This window comes from Neovison vison, chromosome 3 (genome assembly GCF_020171115.1).
Source record: "Neovison vison isolate M4711 chromosome 3, ASM_NN_V1, whole genome shotgun sequence".
Taxonomy (NCBI): Eukaryota; Metazoa; Chordata; class Mammalia; order Carnivora; family Mustelidae; genus Neogale; species Neogale vison.
In genome coordinates, this window is record NC_058093.1 from 222,165,189 (window position 1) to 222,181,014 (window position 15,826).

The 15,826-nt window shown below is 46.9% G+C and overlaps 1 protein-coding gene across 1 annotated transcript in view; it reads right to left on the reverse strand.

Annotated features, from left to right (window-relative positions):
• The window catches only part of MYO18B (myosin XVIIIB), a 237,265-nt gene that overhangs the window by 26,038 nt on the left and 195,401 nt on the right, over window positions 1-15,826 (reverse strand). The window contains exons 39-41 of the mRNA XM_044244039.1: window positions 12,512-12,642; window positions 1,973-2,014; window positions 451-588 (exon numbers count right to left, since the gene is read on the reverse strand). Of these exons, the coding sequence (XP_044099974.1) occupies window positions 451-588; window positions 1,973-2,014; window positions 12,512-12,642 (311 nt within the window). The remainder of the gene's footprint in view (window positions 1-450; window positions 589-1,972; window positions 2,015-12,511; window positions 12,643-15,826) is intronic.

Sequence of the window (15,826 nt, forward strand, 5' to 3'; positions counted from 1 at the left end):
CAGAAATGTCTAAATGAATAGGTTTACAAAAGAAAACTTTAAATCCAGAACAATCTATAAATTGTAGACAAGTAGGACTTGCTTTAGATAGAAGGCAACTATAATAAATCCACAGTTATTTTTAAAAATGTTCACCACATGCTATTTAAAAATCATCCGGAGAACCATCTTTAGGGAGGGGGGCATCAGATCTTCATCATTTCAACAGTTTAGAGCAGTAAACAGAATTATAGTTCCTATTGCCCAGATAAGGAAACGAAGGCTCGGAGAAGATAACAAACCTGCCTAAATCCATTCAGCTAAAAAGTGGCAGGGTCATAGCTCACACTGTCCATGGCCATGCTTCTCCTTGCCTTAGCTGGAAAAGATGGAAGCCATGAAAAACGACCTTCAAAGTATGAGATTCTTCAAGTTACCGGCCATCCAGAGGCAGCAGGGACATACTCTTACCTGGAGCTGAGGATGGGACTGCTGCTGGCTGACTGTCGAGAGGGAGTCCTCATGGTATCTGTGCCCAGGGACAGAGTACAACTCAACCAGGACTGCAGACTGCCCTCTGGCTGGGAGCTGAGGACAGAGACATTATCTCTGGAACCAGAAGACAGGATGCCGTCAGCACGATGACAACCACAGTAACAGCAATAACTAGATAGTCACCACTAAGCTTCAGCCAGGCATGTGCTAAGTGCTGTATATGCAAGAACTTCATCAGTGCTCAGAGTACCATCCCTGAGAGATGGGAACCAGTGCTGTACCCATTACATAGGTGAGAGTAATGGGATTCGAGAGTAATGGGATTGACCTTGGTTCTTGCCAAGGTCACCCACTTAGCCAGTGATGAAGGTGGAATGCAAACCCTGGTCTCTGTGATTCCAGTGCCCATGATGCTAACTGCTGCTCCTCTTTGGAGAGGTAAATACTCTGATACAGATGTTGAGACAATTCTGATTTTAGAGTAAAATTTGGCATTGAATTTTACACCAAATGATATGTCCATGGAATATGTCAAGGGTTAACTCTCTGCCTGCCCTAACCAGAATATCTTCGTAGACAGAGACTTTACTTTTATGTTCCCTAATTCTGAAATAAGGCCTTGTGTGGGCCTGTCATAGATGTGGGTATTCAATGATTATTTTATTTTCTGGTTTATATACTCATGCAACTGTATTTATTGATATCTATACCAATATTGATATGTATATCATTATCTTTACCTATAACACTATTTGTGTCTGTCTATAAATTCATTTATAGAATGAATGAATTCTATGCAGGGCATAGAACACTCTATGCAGGGCACCAGGGGAAGGAGCTGTAAACATGAACCCAACATTGACCCTGTCCTCAAGACTCCATCTTAGCAGAGTACACACCTATAGAAATAAGCATATAATAAAGGTGAAAATTATCAATACAACATAGAGGGACACAAAGGAGGAAGATAAGGAAGGAGCATTGTTTTAATCCTTGGAGACATAAGGGAAGGCATTAAGTAATGATAGTTGAGTCACAACTTGTCTGGGTTGAGTCTTGACCATGAAGGACCTAGAGAAAGGAATTTGAGCTGGAAGGAACAGCATATACATAGATATGGAGGTTGGAAAGGGACAGGGCATGGATGATATGGAAAGAAGGAGTCCCAGATAGAGAGGGAAGTAAGGATCAGATATGTGTGGGTCTCAAATGCCAATCTATAAAGTCTATTCTGAGGCAATAAGGAACCACTGAAGGTATTTGAGGGGGATGGTGATAGGATATGTCATGGGCTCCTCTCTGTCTAAAACAAGTTGCACCATTCACTAACATGTCCCCAGTGCCATATGTTATGACCATGGAGGCTGAGCTATCATGGGCATCGCCAGTAATTCTCCAAGTGGGCATGGATGTTCCCTCTGCACACTGGACACAGAGAGCCAGGGCCTGGTTCTTGACTTCAATGTTAACTGTTCAGTTCTCCTCAGGGTTAACTTACATCTCTTTTCTGTTGCTGCTACAGTCCACTGCTGTCTGGACACTAGAAGGAGACACAAAAAAAGAGCCTGTCATTCTTGAGCTGCCAGGGGAAGAATGTGGCCTTTGGTGTCAGACCAACTTGGGTTTGAGTCCCACTTCCAACCTTTGCTGCTGTGTGATCTCAGGCAAGTCACTCACCTTCTCTGACCCTCTATATTCCTTCGGAAAATGTGTTTAGGAATGGGGCTGAGTGGTGGAATGCATGCTTCCTGAGAAGCGAGATAACCCCTATCAAGATCTCAGCATGGTTCTTGACAAATAAATAGTGTTGCTTAAAAGGCAACAACCATTATCTCTGCTCTTGCTTTAGGACAACCCGTACTGCTATTATTAACAGCATCATTACTGTCAACAGCAGTGTGTTTGCCTTATGTTCTTTATGAGTGCTAGCGAATCAGACAAGAGGGCAGGAGTCCAGCTTTCCAGGGCTTTCTGGGAAACTCTGAGACTAATTACACGAGTAGCTATTCAGGAGGGAATGTCCCTTCATTCAACAAATACGCTTTGCACAAGATCTCATCTAACCATCCCGCCTAGGTCCATTTAGGGAACAAGGAAACTGGCTCCCTTGTTCAAGGTCACACAGCATTGAATCCCAGGTCTGTAAGAGCTATTAACTTCATGCTCTTAACCAGAAGGTGGATGCCCAGTGTGCAGGTGTAGGCGCCAAACCATGACCTCAGATGCCTCAGATGCCTCAGACCTCATTTGAATCCTAGGTTCACAGGCCAGGGCCTCCCAGATTTATTCTTTATGTGGAATCTGGAGGATTCCTTCCTTAGAAAACGTGATCGCTTTTCCGAGGGATGTACCTGTGTCTCCTTGGTCCCTACCCTCAAGAGCCGGTCAGTCTCAGGGCTTCTATTCACAACTGTCTGTCCCCACCAGGACTGCAAGAAGCCCTTACGAACCAAGAGCATGTCTTATTCATCCCTTTGGACCTAGGGCTCAGGCCAGACCAGATTTTCTCTCAGATAATGCTTTGAGAATTCAATGACCTTCAGCCATGGGCCAAATCCAACTGACAGATGTCTTTATAAATAAAGTTTTATTAAAACACAGCCATAGTGACTCATTTCCATTTTGCCCATGACTGCTTTTGCTCTACAGTAGCAGTGTAGTTGCAAGAAAGATCACAGGGCCCCAGAAAAATAACATACCACTTGGCCTTTTTTTTTAATTTTTTAAAAAGATTTTATTTTTTTATTTGACAGAGAGAGATCACAAGTAGGTGGAGAGGCAGACAGAGAGAGGAGGAAGCAGGCTTCCTGCTGAGCAGAGAGCCTGATGTGGGGCTTGATCCCAGGACCCTGGGATCATGACCTGAGCTGAAGGCAGAGGCTTAAACCCACTGAGCCACCAAGGCGCCCCCCACTTAGCCTTTTAAAGAAAAGTTTGCTGTGTCTTCTCCAGTGTCACAAAAGTGGCTTTTCTGAATGACCCTAGGAGAGGAAGAATAACGACCCCCAGAGAAGTCAACATCCTAATTCTCGATCCCAAGATTGTTAGGTTCCTGTAGCTGACTTTGTTGATGGAAGGGTTACAAGTCAAGGTGTGTTAGTATTCTCTACCAACTGGAAAAGGGAAGGAAGTTCATCCCTAGAATCTTTAGAAGGAGGACAGCCCTTCTGAAACCTTGATTAGCCCAGGGAGATCAGATCCTCCTTAGGCTTCTAATCAACAGAACCATAAGGTAATAAAATCTGTGTTGGTTTAAGACACTAAGTTTGTGATAATTTGCTATGGCACCCCCTTCCAAAAAGGCAATAGGACAAATGTGTCTTTGATGAGTGACCTTGAATCTTCTCAGGGACCTATGTGCCAAGAGTTGATGCGGTGTTTAACCAACTTAAAAACACCACTTCATGAACTGAAACCATCCATGGGAGTAGGACCAAACTCTGATCCTGCTGGAGACCTGGGTCTTTCTATGGCTCTGCTGGGTGGGGGATGTGGACAGAATAAGAGACGAAGAGAAAAGACAATCAAATCCTAGAGGCCTCTTTGGGTGGCCCAGCCTCCCCTCCTTCCCTGCCTGGGATCTCAGTCTCCCCATCTGTGAATTAAAAGTTTGGGCCAATGAACTAAGGCCTTGTCCAGCTTGGAAAGAGAGCACTTGTCATTAAGGGAGGAGTCCTGGGGCTTATTTCTAAGGATATATTTTTTTAAGATTTTATTTATTTATTTGACAGACAGAGATCACAGGCAGAGAGGTACGCAGAGAGAGGAAGGGGGAAGCAGGCTTTCTGCCAAGCAGAGAGCTGGATTTGGGGCTCGATCCCAGGACCCTGAGATCATGACCTGAGCTGAAGGCAGAGGCTTAACCCACTGAGCCACCCAAGCACCCCTCTAAGGATATTTTATAGGACTATGGAACTTCCACTTCTGCTTCTCTGAATGCACACTGACTCAAATTTTAGCCCAATACCTGAGAGTTGACGGTATCATCTAGACCTCAAGCCTGGACATCCCCCTCCCTTGAACTACTTGGGCACAGACCCCAGGCTAAGGACACTGGTTCCAGCTGACCAGAAAAGCTAAGGATGTCCTTAGCTAAGGAAGCTAAGGACAAGACCCTTGGGAAACAGAGAGGTTCAGTGAATAGGGTTCGATCTTCTAGAATGTTGATTGAAAAAAAAAAAAAAATGAAGACACCTGTGGCCCAAGCCATTGCATTGTAAATGGTGTCTTGATAGAGAGGCTTAGTTATACCCAGAATAAGTTTTCTTGTAGCCATAGGCTGGGAGAATGAGCAAAGGCTGGTGGCAGTAGAGGTGGGATTTGGGCATGTTGTGTGTGGGGGGGGGGAGGAGGGTTTCTTCAAGCCCATTTCCCACCCCAGGATTCCAGGACTCTGGATTAAAAGAGGCTGTGCTCACAGCTCCCTAGTAGGTGTCCAGGAAACCTAACCTCTCCACAATACTAAAGCAGCTTGCCTTGAGCTCTGCAGTAGCGAAGCTCTTTCTGACATACTTCATTTGACTGAACAACAATCTTTAATGCAATTCAGCCCAGAAAAGTCTTTATGGGAGAAGATCACTAATCAAAGCACATGCTGGTGTTAATTTGTGACCCGCTAGTCACCCTGGCTGATTCCATACGTGTGAGCCCCATGGCTGAAGTCAGCATTTAAATTTATCCCCTTCTGAAAGGGCTCTCCCCTCACCCCAGAATAAAGAGGCATTCACTTCGAGATGTCTTCTCTCTGCTCCTTTCCACCCACTTCCTGCTGTCCACTTTGCTATGTGTCCCAGAGGCTGATCTCTATGGGCCACATCCATGGGGCCACCCCTTGGGTGTGGCCAGTAGGGAATTAGGATAGCCACTGGAGGAGAGGAAGGAAGAGAGGAACCTGGAGTATTTATTCTACCTACTGCTTCTCCTGGCGTTGGCTCTAGCCCTCAACCAAAAGCCAGAGCTCCCCCTGCCCAACAGCCCTTGCTGGAAGTTCCCAGAATGGCTATGAGCCCCTGAGTGCTGTACCATGTTTGATGCCTCCCTACACAGGGCCCATATCTTTGCAAATAGTCCCTTTATTAGACCCCCTCCTTTGGGACGTGTCTGGGGTTCCTGCCAGACTCTGACTATTGCAATAGCTAATCTCAGTGCTGGTTTCTGCCTTCACAGAAAGCACTGGGTTTTCTGAGCCTATATATATATATTTTTCTCTGAAAAAAAAAAAAAAATATATATATATATATATATATATATGTATGTATTTTTTTTTAAATGAGAAACAAGCAGGCAGCAGGTGTGACCCATCACTGCTGTATCAACGACGATTATACCCTTTATCACCATGTGGGGAAAAAAATGGTGAAGAATCTAAAGAAGCAATCTTGTAAGAGCATAAGATTATCAGCAATCCTTATAAGTGCCTTCCAAGCCCGTGACTCTGGAAGAGAACCAGCCATGAGAAATAAAAAGATATCGGTATAAATGCTTCTTGAAAATAATCCTACATTTCTATAGACATTTTAATCTGTGTACCGGTTGCTTTTGCCTGTGAACCCATGTCACTGAATTTTCACAGAACTGCTGAGGTTAAAGTCAAGGTCTGCTGGGCGTTCTGCTTGTCAGCTTCTGATCTATTACCATCCAGGCTGAGGGCTGTATCTGGCCCAAACCCCATACACCCGCCATCTTAGAAGGTCTCAACAAAACAGAGTATGTTTAAAATAAAGATGCTGGGTTGAGGAGGGTTTCTGGAAACCACATCACACCTTATAAAATGCAGAAGGCACTTAACAGCTTTCCCTGTGGTGGTCTACAGCTTGGAGGTAGGGGGAGGAGAAAGGCATTCAGGCAGAAACAGGAGTTTTGTTTGGCGTGATCCTAAGACTCACTGAACCAGATGGGTAGAAATCCCCATCAGAGTGACTTCACAAGTCATGGATTATTATTGGTCCTGGTAGACACTGGAGTTTGTGCACCATGGTCTACAGAGGCCTTGTGTTCTGGGAGACCTTACAGGGGGCTTCCAAGGGGTTAGGGAGAGAGCCTGAGTAGGGAGGCTTGAGCTTGAACCTTCATCTCTGTACTCCATGCTAAGCTAGAATTTTCTGTAAGAGTTTATGCTGATGTAAAAAAAAAGGGGGGGGGAGGAGGGTTCCACTTAAGAGGGGATTTGAAATCCACTGACCCTTTTACCCTATGAAGAAAAAGTCTCTGGGCTGTGAGCTCCATGTTTGCCTATTTCTTACTTCTACCTCCTGTCTTAACAGGGAAGGTAAAGGGCTGCCTGGGTGGCTTAGTTGGTTAAGCATCTGCCTTCAGCTCAGGTCATGATCTTGGAGTCCCAGGATAGAGCCCTGCATTGGGCTCTCTGCTCGGTGGGGAGCCTGCTTCTCCCTCACCCCACTTATGCTTTCTTTCTCTCTCTCTCTCAAATAAATAAATAAAATATTTAAAAACAAAACATGGAAGGTGAATACGGATGGCAATGACAAAGACTTTAATGTGTTGATTGGACTGGCAGAGGCCCAGGAAGGGCAAATGATCTGGTCCAGATCTTGTCGGTGGTAGAGTCAGGACAGAATCCTTCCTCCTGACCTATTGGTGGTTCTTTCTCTCACCTTTGGTCCATGTGGTTTTCAAAGAACTTGTGCCAGGCATTGGTGGACAGGGGCTTGCTGATAGGCAAGGTAATTAATTAGATGTCTTCTGTCGTATTCTTTTGGCATGAATCCTTATCAGACAATTCCTGTCTAAATGTACACATTGCCTGGGAAGTAACAAAAAAAGGCAATGGCTCCCAGCCACAGTGACAGACACACATGCACCTGTGTGACAGGCCAGTTACTTGGCAAAGAACAAAGACCTTGACAAGAGAAAGGGGGAAGAAGGAGTACCTGGGACATGACAGCAGAGCCTGTGCATTGGAAGTGTGGGAGGTGAAGTTGGCCTAGAGGACATCATGGCCCCAACACTTGCTGGGTGAACCCAAGCCAGCTCCTCAACTTCTCTGAGTCTAGCATCCTTGTCCATAAAATAGGTACCAACCTCAAAAGTTGTGAGAACCATGTCTGGTGCACAGCCTTGCACCAAGTCAGTCCTCAGCAGAGAATATCTCTCATCCCAATAACCATCATTTCCTATAAGGCACGAGCAGATAAACTAGGTTGGAGCCCTGACTCCCCATGAACCCTATTAGCTGGGTATCCAGGCCTCCTAAGCTAGAAGGACACTTGGAAAGCCAGATGGCTTCTGGGATGTCATTTAAACGTGAGCTATCCGTGTTATCATTGCAAATGGTGTATCAACCTTCTCAGAATGACAGAAAGATGCTTTAAACTGTTCCCCCAGGCCTTGGGCATATTTATTACTCAGACAGGGGAGCTCAGAGGGTGCAAATTAGAAGGTAAGGGAGTTTTAGGAAAAGTAATATGAGCAGTTCCAAAGCCTGCCCTCCTAGGTAGCAGGAAGCTTTAGAGTCCGGCCAGAGTCTGGGCCCACTGATAAATAAATCAACTCAGAATGATGCCCTCAGTGGCAGCGGCCACCTGTGGTGAGACCCACATCTTCCTACTTATCCTACTGCAGCCTAATTTTATCCCAGCTAAAAGGATGTATGTTGAGAAACATACAGCTTATATGCAACACAGCAACAAAAGACACTTTCTAGAGCATTCGATTCTGACCGGGCCAGCTGGAATTGATGTACCCTCAGCTGACCTAGGAGTCAGAGGTCGTCCGTTGACTTCTTCACACGCCACCCCCCTGCACCCCAAACCCCCAGAAAGATGACGGGCAGAGCAGTGCAGACCCTGAGCCAGGAAGAGACAAGGCTTTCAGCTGATGCATCCCTCCCTCCATGAGTAATGAGCATGCTCCGGGCCCCAGGGGACCAGCTTAAAGGATTTCCCCATTAATCTGCGAGGGTTGATGCCATGATCTAAGGCATAACACAGAGCCCGAGTGCAGGATGGCACATGTTTAAATTCCACCACACGGGCCACCTGGCTTTCTGAGCACGTAACCGTGTTTCCAGCCTGGAAGGCCTGTTACGCTTGGATCTAATTCCCAACATGGGGAAATGTGACTTTTAATAATTTGAACAAGTCTCTTAAAAAACCTTACCTCCAGCAGAAACACCACACACACACTCTCTCTTGCTCTCTCCTCAGGGTGGGTGCGAGTCCTAATTGAGAGCTCAGTTTGGAGAGGTACCTCACCGAATCCCTCGGGCTCCCATCCAACCCACAGACATACCCCAGATGACGAGACAATTAAGCAGAAGTACAGGCAGAGCGGGATGGGGAAGAGGACAGGCTCCTACCAGGGATAGGAGTTGGGGCTCCGCTTTGGACGGTGCCTCCCTGCAGCCCAGCAAAGCATGGATTGCCTTTTATTGCTGAGAATCAGTTTAATTGCAGTGCAATTAAATGCACTGAGACTTCTTTGCGGGCAATTCTCCCCCAGGTCACCCCCCTATTCTCATGCTACAGGGGAAATCTCAGCTCTGCATCTCTTTTAAATCCAAGTTAGAGGGCAGAGAGTCAGGACAAAGTCCTCCTGAGACAGAAAATTGTGAAAATGCAGACAGGAAGCTGGGGTTCAGGTGTTCAGAGGGTATTCCCGGGGACCCGGGGTCTGGAGCTCAGAAAAGCTGGATGGGTATGAACAAGAGGAAAGAGGTAAAGGTACTTCCTATCAAGGTGAAGGTGAGGGCAGGATCCCTTTAAGGCTCAAGAGGGGCCCTTATAAGCTGAGACCAGAGTGATGCCTGTGACCCTCCATGACCTCACCCCTGGGATTTCACTCCCCAGGCAAGAAGATGATCCCTGCTTCTGCCACACCTTCTGTTCAGCATCTACCCACACCTCCAAGCATGGGTCCTCTGCCTCTTTCCTATTTTGTTATTTTGATAACTTCCATTTATTTCATTAATAATGTTCACGTATTAGAAAAACAATCTGAACACCCCAAAATCAAACAATCCAGTAAAAGGTGGGCAGAAGATACAAACAGACATTTCTCCAAAGAAGACATACCAAAGGCCAACAGACACATGAAAAGATGCTCAACATCCCTCATCATCAGGAAATGCATATTAAGACCTCAATGAGCTCTCACCTCATACCTGTCACAATGGCTAAAACCAAAAGGACAAGAAACGACAAGTGTTGGCAACAATGTGGAGAAAAGGGAACCCTCGTGCATTATTGGGATAGCCATTGTGGAAAATGGTAGGGAGGGTCCTCAAAAAATTAAAAATAGAAATATCCTATAATCCAGTAATCTCACTACTGAGTACTTACCCAAAGAATATGAAAACATTAATTCAAAGGCATACATGCAACCCTTTGTTTATGGCAGCATTATCTATGATGGTCAAATTTTGGAAGGAACTCAAGTTTCCATCAATAGACAATGGATAAAGAAACTGTTATACACATGTACACACACACACACACACACACACACACACACACACACAGGAATATTACTCAGCCATCGAAAAGGATGAAATCTTGCCATTTGCCATGACATGGATGGAGCTAGAGAGTATTATGCTAAGTGGAATTAGCCAATCAGAGAAAGACAAACACTGTATGATCTCACTCCTATGTGAAATTGAGAAGAAAAAAAAAATGACGCACAAATGTGCAAAGGGAAAAAAGAAAAGAGAAAGGTAAGCCAGGAAACTGACCCTTACCTCTAGAGAACGAACTGACGGCTGCCAGAGGGGAGGTGGGCAGGGGTGGAGGGATAAGTGGAATAGGGATTAAGAGTACACTTATGCTGACAAGCACTGCATAATGTATAGAATCATTCAATCACTGTATTGTACACTGGAAATTAATAGAGCCCTGTATGTTAACTATACTGAAATTAAAATAAAAACTTGAAAAAAAAAGAAAGAAAGAAAAGCTGGGAGCCTGGGTGGCTCAGTCAGCTAAGCGTCTGACTCTTGGTTTCAGCTCACGTCATGATCTCAGGGTTGTGGGATCGAGCCCCACATCAGGCTCTGTGCTGAGCATGGAGCCTGCTTGTTTATCTCTCTCCCACCCCCAACTTGTGCTTGCTCTCTTAAAAAAAAAAAAAAAAAAGTGGGGGGGGGGGTAGAAAAATAGTCTCTGGCTGCAAGTAAAAATGGCTCCAAAGTTTTGCTCATTGGTTAAAAAAAACAAAAACAAAAACTGGTATATACAACCATTAATTCTCACTATAATTAATGTGATAGTATTAATGTCTTTATTGGAAAAGTCAACCCCAGCATCAAGAGGGTAATATTGACGAGGGTTTGTAATTATAGGCACGAGTTCTGCCAGGACACTAATAAGGCCACAGGGAGGTGGTGAACGGGACATCCTCAATGTAATCCTGAGTCAGGAGGCAGGGGCAACACCAGTAGTGGCCGTTTCACCCAAATTTGGTGGCCATGCAAATTAGCAGGGCATGGTGGTGATACTTTGTGCATGGAAGCTATTTTTGCACAAACTGAGATTTCTCAAACGAAGCCCTTTACTTAGAGGCAAGGACGTGGAGAGCCCCCTGGGTCTCCATCGGACTGATTCTGAGCATGAACATCATTACGGAAAAGTCCAAGATTACACATCTCTGAGCCGTTTATGACCAGCCTGGAACCGCATCAAGGAAAGGACATGTTCACTTTCTAGAATCAGGTGTGTAAAGTCCCTAACTTAGAGGCACCTGGGTGGCTCAGTCCGTTAAGCGACTGACTCTGGCTTCAGCTCAAGTGGTGATCTTGGGGTCATGAGATCGAGCTCCCCAGTGGGCTCAACCCTTAGCACAGAGTCTGCTTAGGACTCGCTCTTTCCTTCTTCCCCTGCCCCTTCACCCTGCTCTCTCTCTCTCTAAAATAAATAAATCACCTTAAAGAAATAATAAAATAAAGTCTGTAACTTCAGTAGCAATGCCTTCCATCAGTATGAGAATGTTGATGTGTTTCCTTCCGGGGCTTTTTTTCCTTGACCAGGCATGGTCAGCTCTATCCGTTCTTCCTGCTGGCTAACCCATAGCTGACTTACACCACTATTTTCCTCACCGCCCATCTCCCGCCTACACCTCTCAGCAGCTTGCCCCTGCTTCACCCTATTAAGGGGATGCAACAGGCAAAGGTCTAGGGTAGGATACTCAGCAGTCCTGGGTTCTCACCTGGTGCACGATGCTAATTTGCTGCGTGACCTTGAACCTCTCTCAGGGTCCTCAAGGAAGTGGAGAGAATTGCATTCATGGTCTGATATTGGGATTGTTCTGGCTACAACAGGAATCATCCCGCACAGAGACAAAGACCAAGAGGGAGCAGTGGCCAATGCAGTCCATGCAAGTGTGTGTAGGGAGGGAGGCACATCTGAAGGTTAGGCTAAGATACCTTATTTCTTACCAAAGCAATGCAAAGAAAATGTCTTTTCTTGCTGCCCAGACTTCGTGGCAAAGGCTGGGATATGGGGCAGAGAAGCTGTAGCCAGCCAGACAGCTGTGGTTTCCAGAGAAGTAACATGCCAACATTACAAAAGCAGCTCTGGGGAATAGGATGCTACGGGTCACCTGCAGGGGCTGGACAGCCCAGGCCCATGTGCCCACCTGGGACACCTCAAACTCCCTCCAGGTAAGCAGCCCACCCATGGCCTGTGGCAGCTCGAGATTTGAGTTGAGATGGTCGGAAGCAACCTGTCTTCTGGGAAAGGAGAGAAACCCTGACACTGAATTTGAATGGTCTGGCCCATTACCAGCTGTCTCATTTTTGCGTCTCTGAATCAGCTGTTGCCTCTGTGAAGAGATGCCCCTTACGTGCACAAACACCGCTTACACCCTGACGGCCCATGTGCACTCCTGGCACTGTTCTAAGTGGTGTCCATCTGGCACCTCATTTGACCCTCTCTGACAACCTTATGAAGAAGGCAGTGGGTTCAGCACATGAAAGGTCAATCTGTGCATCTAAGGTAGTCAAAATAAAGCCACTTGAGTGGTTGGTCCAAAGTATTATGTCCATTTTGCATGTGAAATAATGCACTTGGCCCCCAGAGGTTACCTCTCCGTGTCACTGTCGCTGGACGCCACCTCCTCTAAGGCTGCCTGCAGGTCAGCGATCCGCCGGATGGACGTCTCCAGGTCTGTCTGGAGGGTTTGTCTCACTGCTGCAAGCTCCTCTACATACTTCTCCTGGAGACAGAGACCACAAGCACATGTTGGTCTTGGACAAGAAGAACCCATTCAATGGCCAGAGCTTCTGGGGAGGAAGACACACCCTGAGCTGCACTTCATGTTCACTGAGCACCTAGTACGTAACAGACAGCCCCTCTCTATACAGATGGGCTTATGGACCCTCAGACAGATGCTTTGAATTTTATAGAGGACCTGGATGTTTTGGGGGGCCATGGGGGCATGACCCACAGACAGAGGCAGCAAGGGCAACAATGGGCAAGCCAGGGACGCCTGGGTGGCTCAGTTGGTTGGACGACTGCCTTCGGCTCAGGGCGTGATCCTGGAGTCCCGGGATCGAGTCCCACATCAGGCTCCCAGCTCCATGGGGAGTCTGCTTCGCTCTCTGACCTTCTCCTCGCTCATGCTCTCTCTCACTGTCTCTCTCTCTCAAATAAATAAATAAAATCTTAAAAAAAAAAAAATGGGCAAGCCAGAGGGGCTCCTCCCAGAGCAAGCAGACACCACTGCCATTTACTGAGATCTTTTTGTGCCTGGCACTGTGTCAAGCATCTTACCCTGATTACCTCCCTCACTGCTCAAAAGTCTGGCAGATGGGTTACTAGTCTTGTTCCCATTTTGCAGATGGGAAACTGAGGACCAGGGAAGCATGGCACTCCAGCTTGGTGCCCCTGACTGGTGCCTCTGAGGGTTCATCCTTCTCTCTGATCCTGCCTTAATTGGATTCTGTGCAGACTCTGGAAAACCTCTGATTTCCATTTGCAGCCTATGTCATCCACCACTACCGTTTATCACAATGATCATCAACTAAGGATGATTCTGCCAGCCCCCTCACTCCCCAGCCCAGGAAACCCTGAGCAATGCCTAGAGACATTTTTGTTGTCACAGTTTGTCGGGGGTTGGGGGGCAGTGTGCTACTGGCATGAACAGGTAGAAACAGGGACGCTGTCGGACACCTGACAAGGCACGAGACAACCCCCTCCACCAGGAATGGCCTCATCCAAATGTCCATTGCGCCCAGTCTGAGAAACCTTGGCTTAAACCTACAGGGGATCACTCAAAAGGCAGAGTAAGATCTCTCCCAGAGGATGCAGGGAGAAGCTGAAAGCAGCCTCATCATCTAACAACTGGGAATGGGGGATCACAGCATGTCTCTTTGATGCCATTAGGCACATTAACATTTGAAATAAGGATTGTGGCAGCGTAGAACGCTTCTGCGGAATAATGTTAAGCAAACGGAATAGCACAGGGAATATCATACCCCCATCTATCTGCAAAAAACACACATACAATCGGAAAAACACTTTGGAAGCTGGTGATACTTAAAGATGAGGAAGAAGAGGGGGATTATAGTCAACATTTTTCTTTTAAGCCATTCTAATTATGGAAGGATTACTTGCTGACTCTTGTTTTATTTATTTTTGTTATTTTTTTTAAAGTGCTCTCCAGGCTCAGCATGGAACCCAGCATGGGGCTTGAATTCAGGACCCTGAGACTGAGACCTGGGCTAAGATTGAAAGTTGGACTCTGAACTGAACTGAGCCCCCCAGGCACCCCTGTTGATTGTTGCTTTAAGGAACATACTTATACTAACTGCTGAGAACGTGAAAGGGTGAAAACAGAAAGATTTAGGGTCAGATCTAAGTGTTGTTCCCAGCTGCCCATTTAACTCACTAGTTGTGCAACCTGGAACAGTTTACAGTGCCTCTGTGAGCCCATGATTGTTTTCTTTCTGTTGCAGATGAAGAAATGGAGGCCTGCAGAGTCAGAAGTCATTCCGGGCAGTAACGGGCAGAGCCCGAATTTGAAGACCAGTCTTGCAGGTGATCTTTCTGGGGTTACATGTGAAATTCAGGAAGGACCAGGGCTGCTCCCCCATTAAGGGGATACCCACAGCTCCCCTTTGCAGAGTGGCTGGTCTATTCATGGTATGGTGGGCCTGTGCCTTTCATCTGATTTTGAGGTTTTCCAATTTTAATGAGACAGAGAGAGAAAGTGAGAGCAAAGACTGAGATGGCTCAGGGCTGACTGGAGCTGAGAAGCAGCAGCGTGGAGAGAGGTGGGGGGGTTGGTGACAAGGGGCTGGCAGTGCGCTGTAGCTGATTGAAGTTGCCAGCTGTGAAATCCCCATCTTGGTGCTGACAAGGTGAGAGCCAGTCCAAGGCAGGGGCCCCCAGGCAGGAGGCCAGTGGACTGTCACAGGAAATAACACACGCTGGGGGAATGGCTGGGGAGGCGTTTGCCTCTGGACGCTGGCGTGTCAGCTCCTAAAGACACCTAGAAAAATGACCAGGCACAAAGTCCTCAGCAGCTTAGAGAAGCACTTGTCTGAGCTCAGCTCCCACCTAGGGCAACAGAATCGACCACGGTCTCCCAGGAGACAGGGCACCTGTGTCTTTGTAAGACGCGGAGATGCTAGCCGAAGTCCATGTCCGGACCGTTTTGGGCATGGGGTGAATGTTTATTTTGGAGCTAAGGAAAGCGAGAGCAGAGCAGCAGAATGGCCCATGTGAGGTTACATGGCAGGAAGAGCAGAGAGCTTGGATGCACAGCCTGGTCTTGGGTTCCCGAGTGACAGCTCTTTATGCCTCCTCAGCCCAGGGATGAGAAAAGAGCACTGGTGTCCCCTCCCAGTTGTGCCTGCAGGAGCTTTGCCCATGCAATGTCATGTAGGGGCAACAACAAGTGCCTAAAGTCTTAACTCTGTGGAGCCTCCTGGTGGGCAGAGGAGAAGACCACCAGGGACAGGCATTGTGTCTCAGGGATGGATGGCTCTGGGCTGGAACGAAGCAGAGGAAAGGGGGAGCTGAAATGAGTCAAATCCATAATATCTTGAAAGACAAAGGAGCCTCTAGAGCCAGGGTACCTGGGCTCGAATCCCTGCTCTGCCCCTTACTGGCTGTGTGACCTATAGCAAGTTACTCAACCTCTCTGACCTCCAGAGAGGAAAGGCTTCAGCCAACATTGTTACCATATCATTTTTTTCAGAGGAGAACGAGGAACAACTAGGGTGAGGAACAGTGCATCACTGAGGTTTTTGCCAAGGTCACAGGTAGAAAAGGACTCTGGCTCTGAAGGTATTTCAGTGCCCCACAGAGGAAAGACGTGGATTCAACCAAGGGCAGTGTAGGGGATGAGTTAATTAGACAGAGCAAGGAGAGCAGTGACAAGAAAACCATCCATA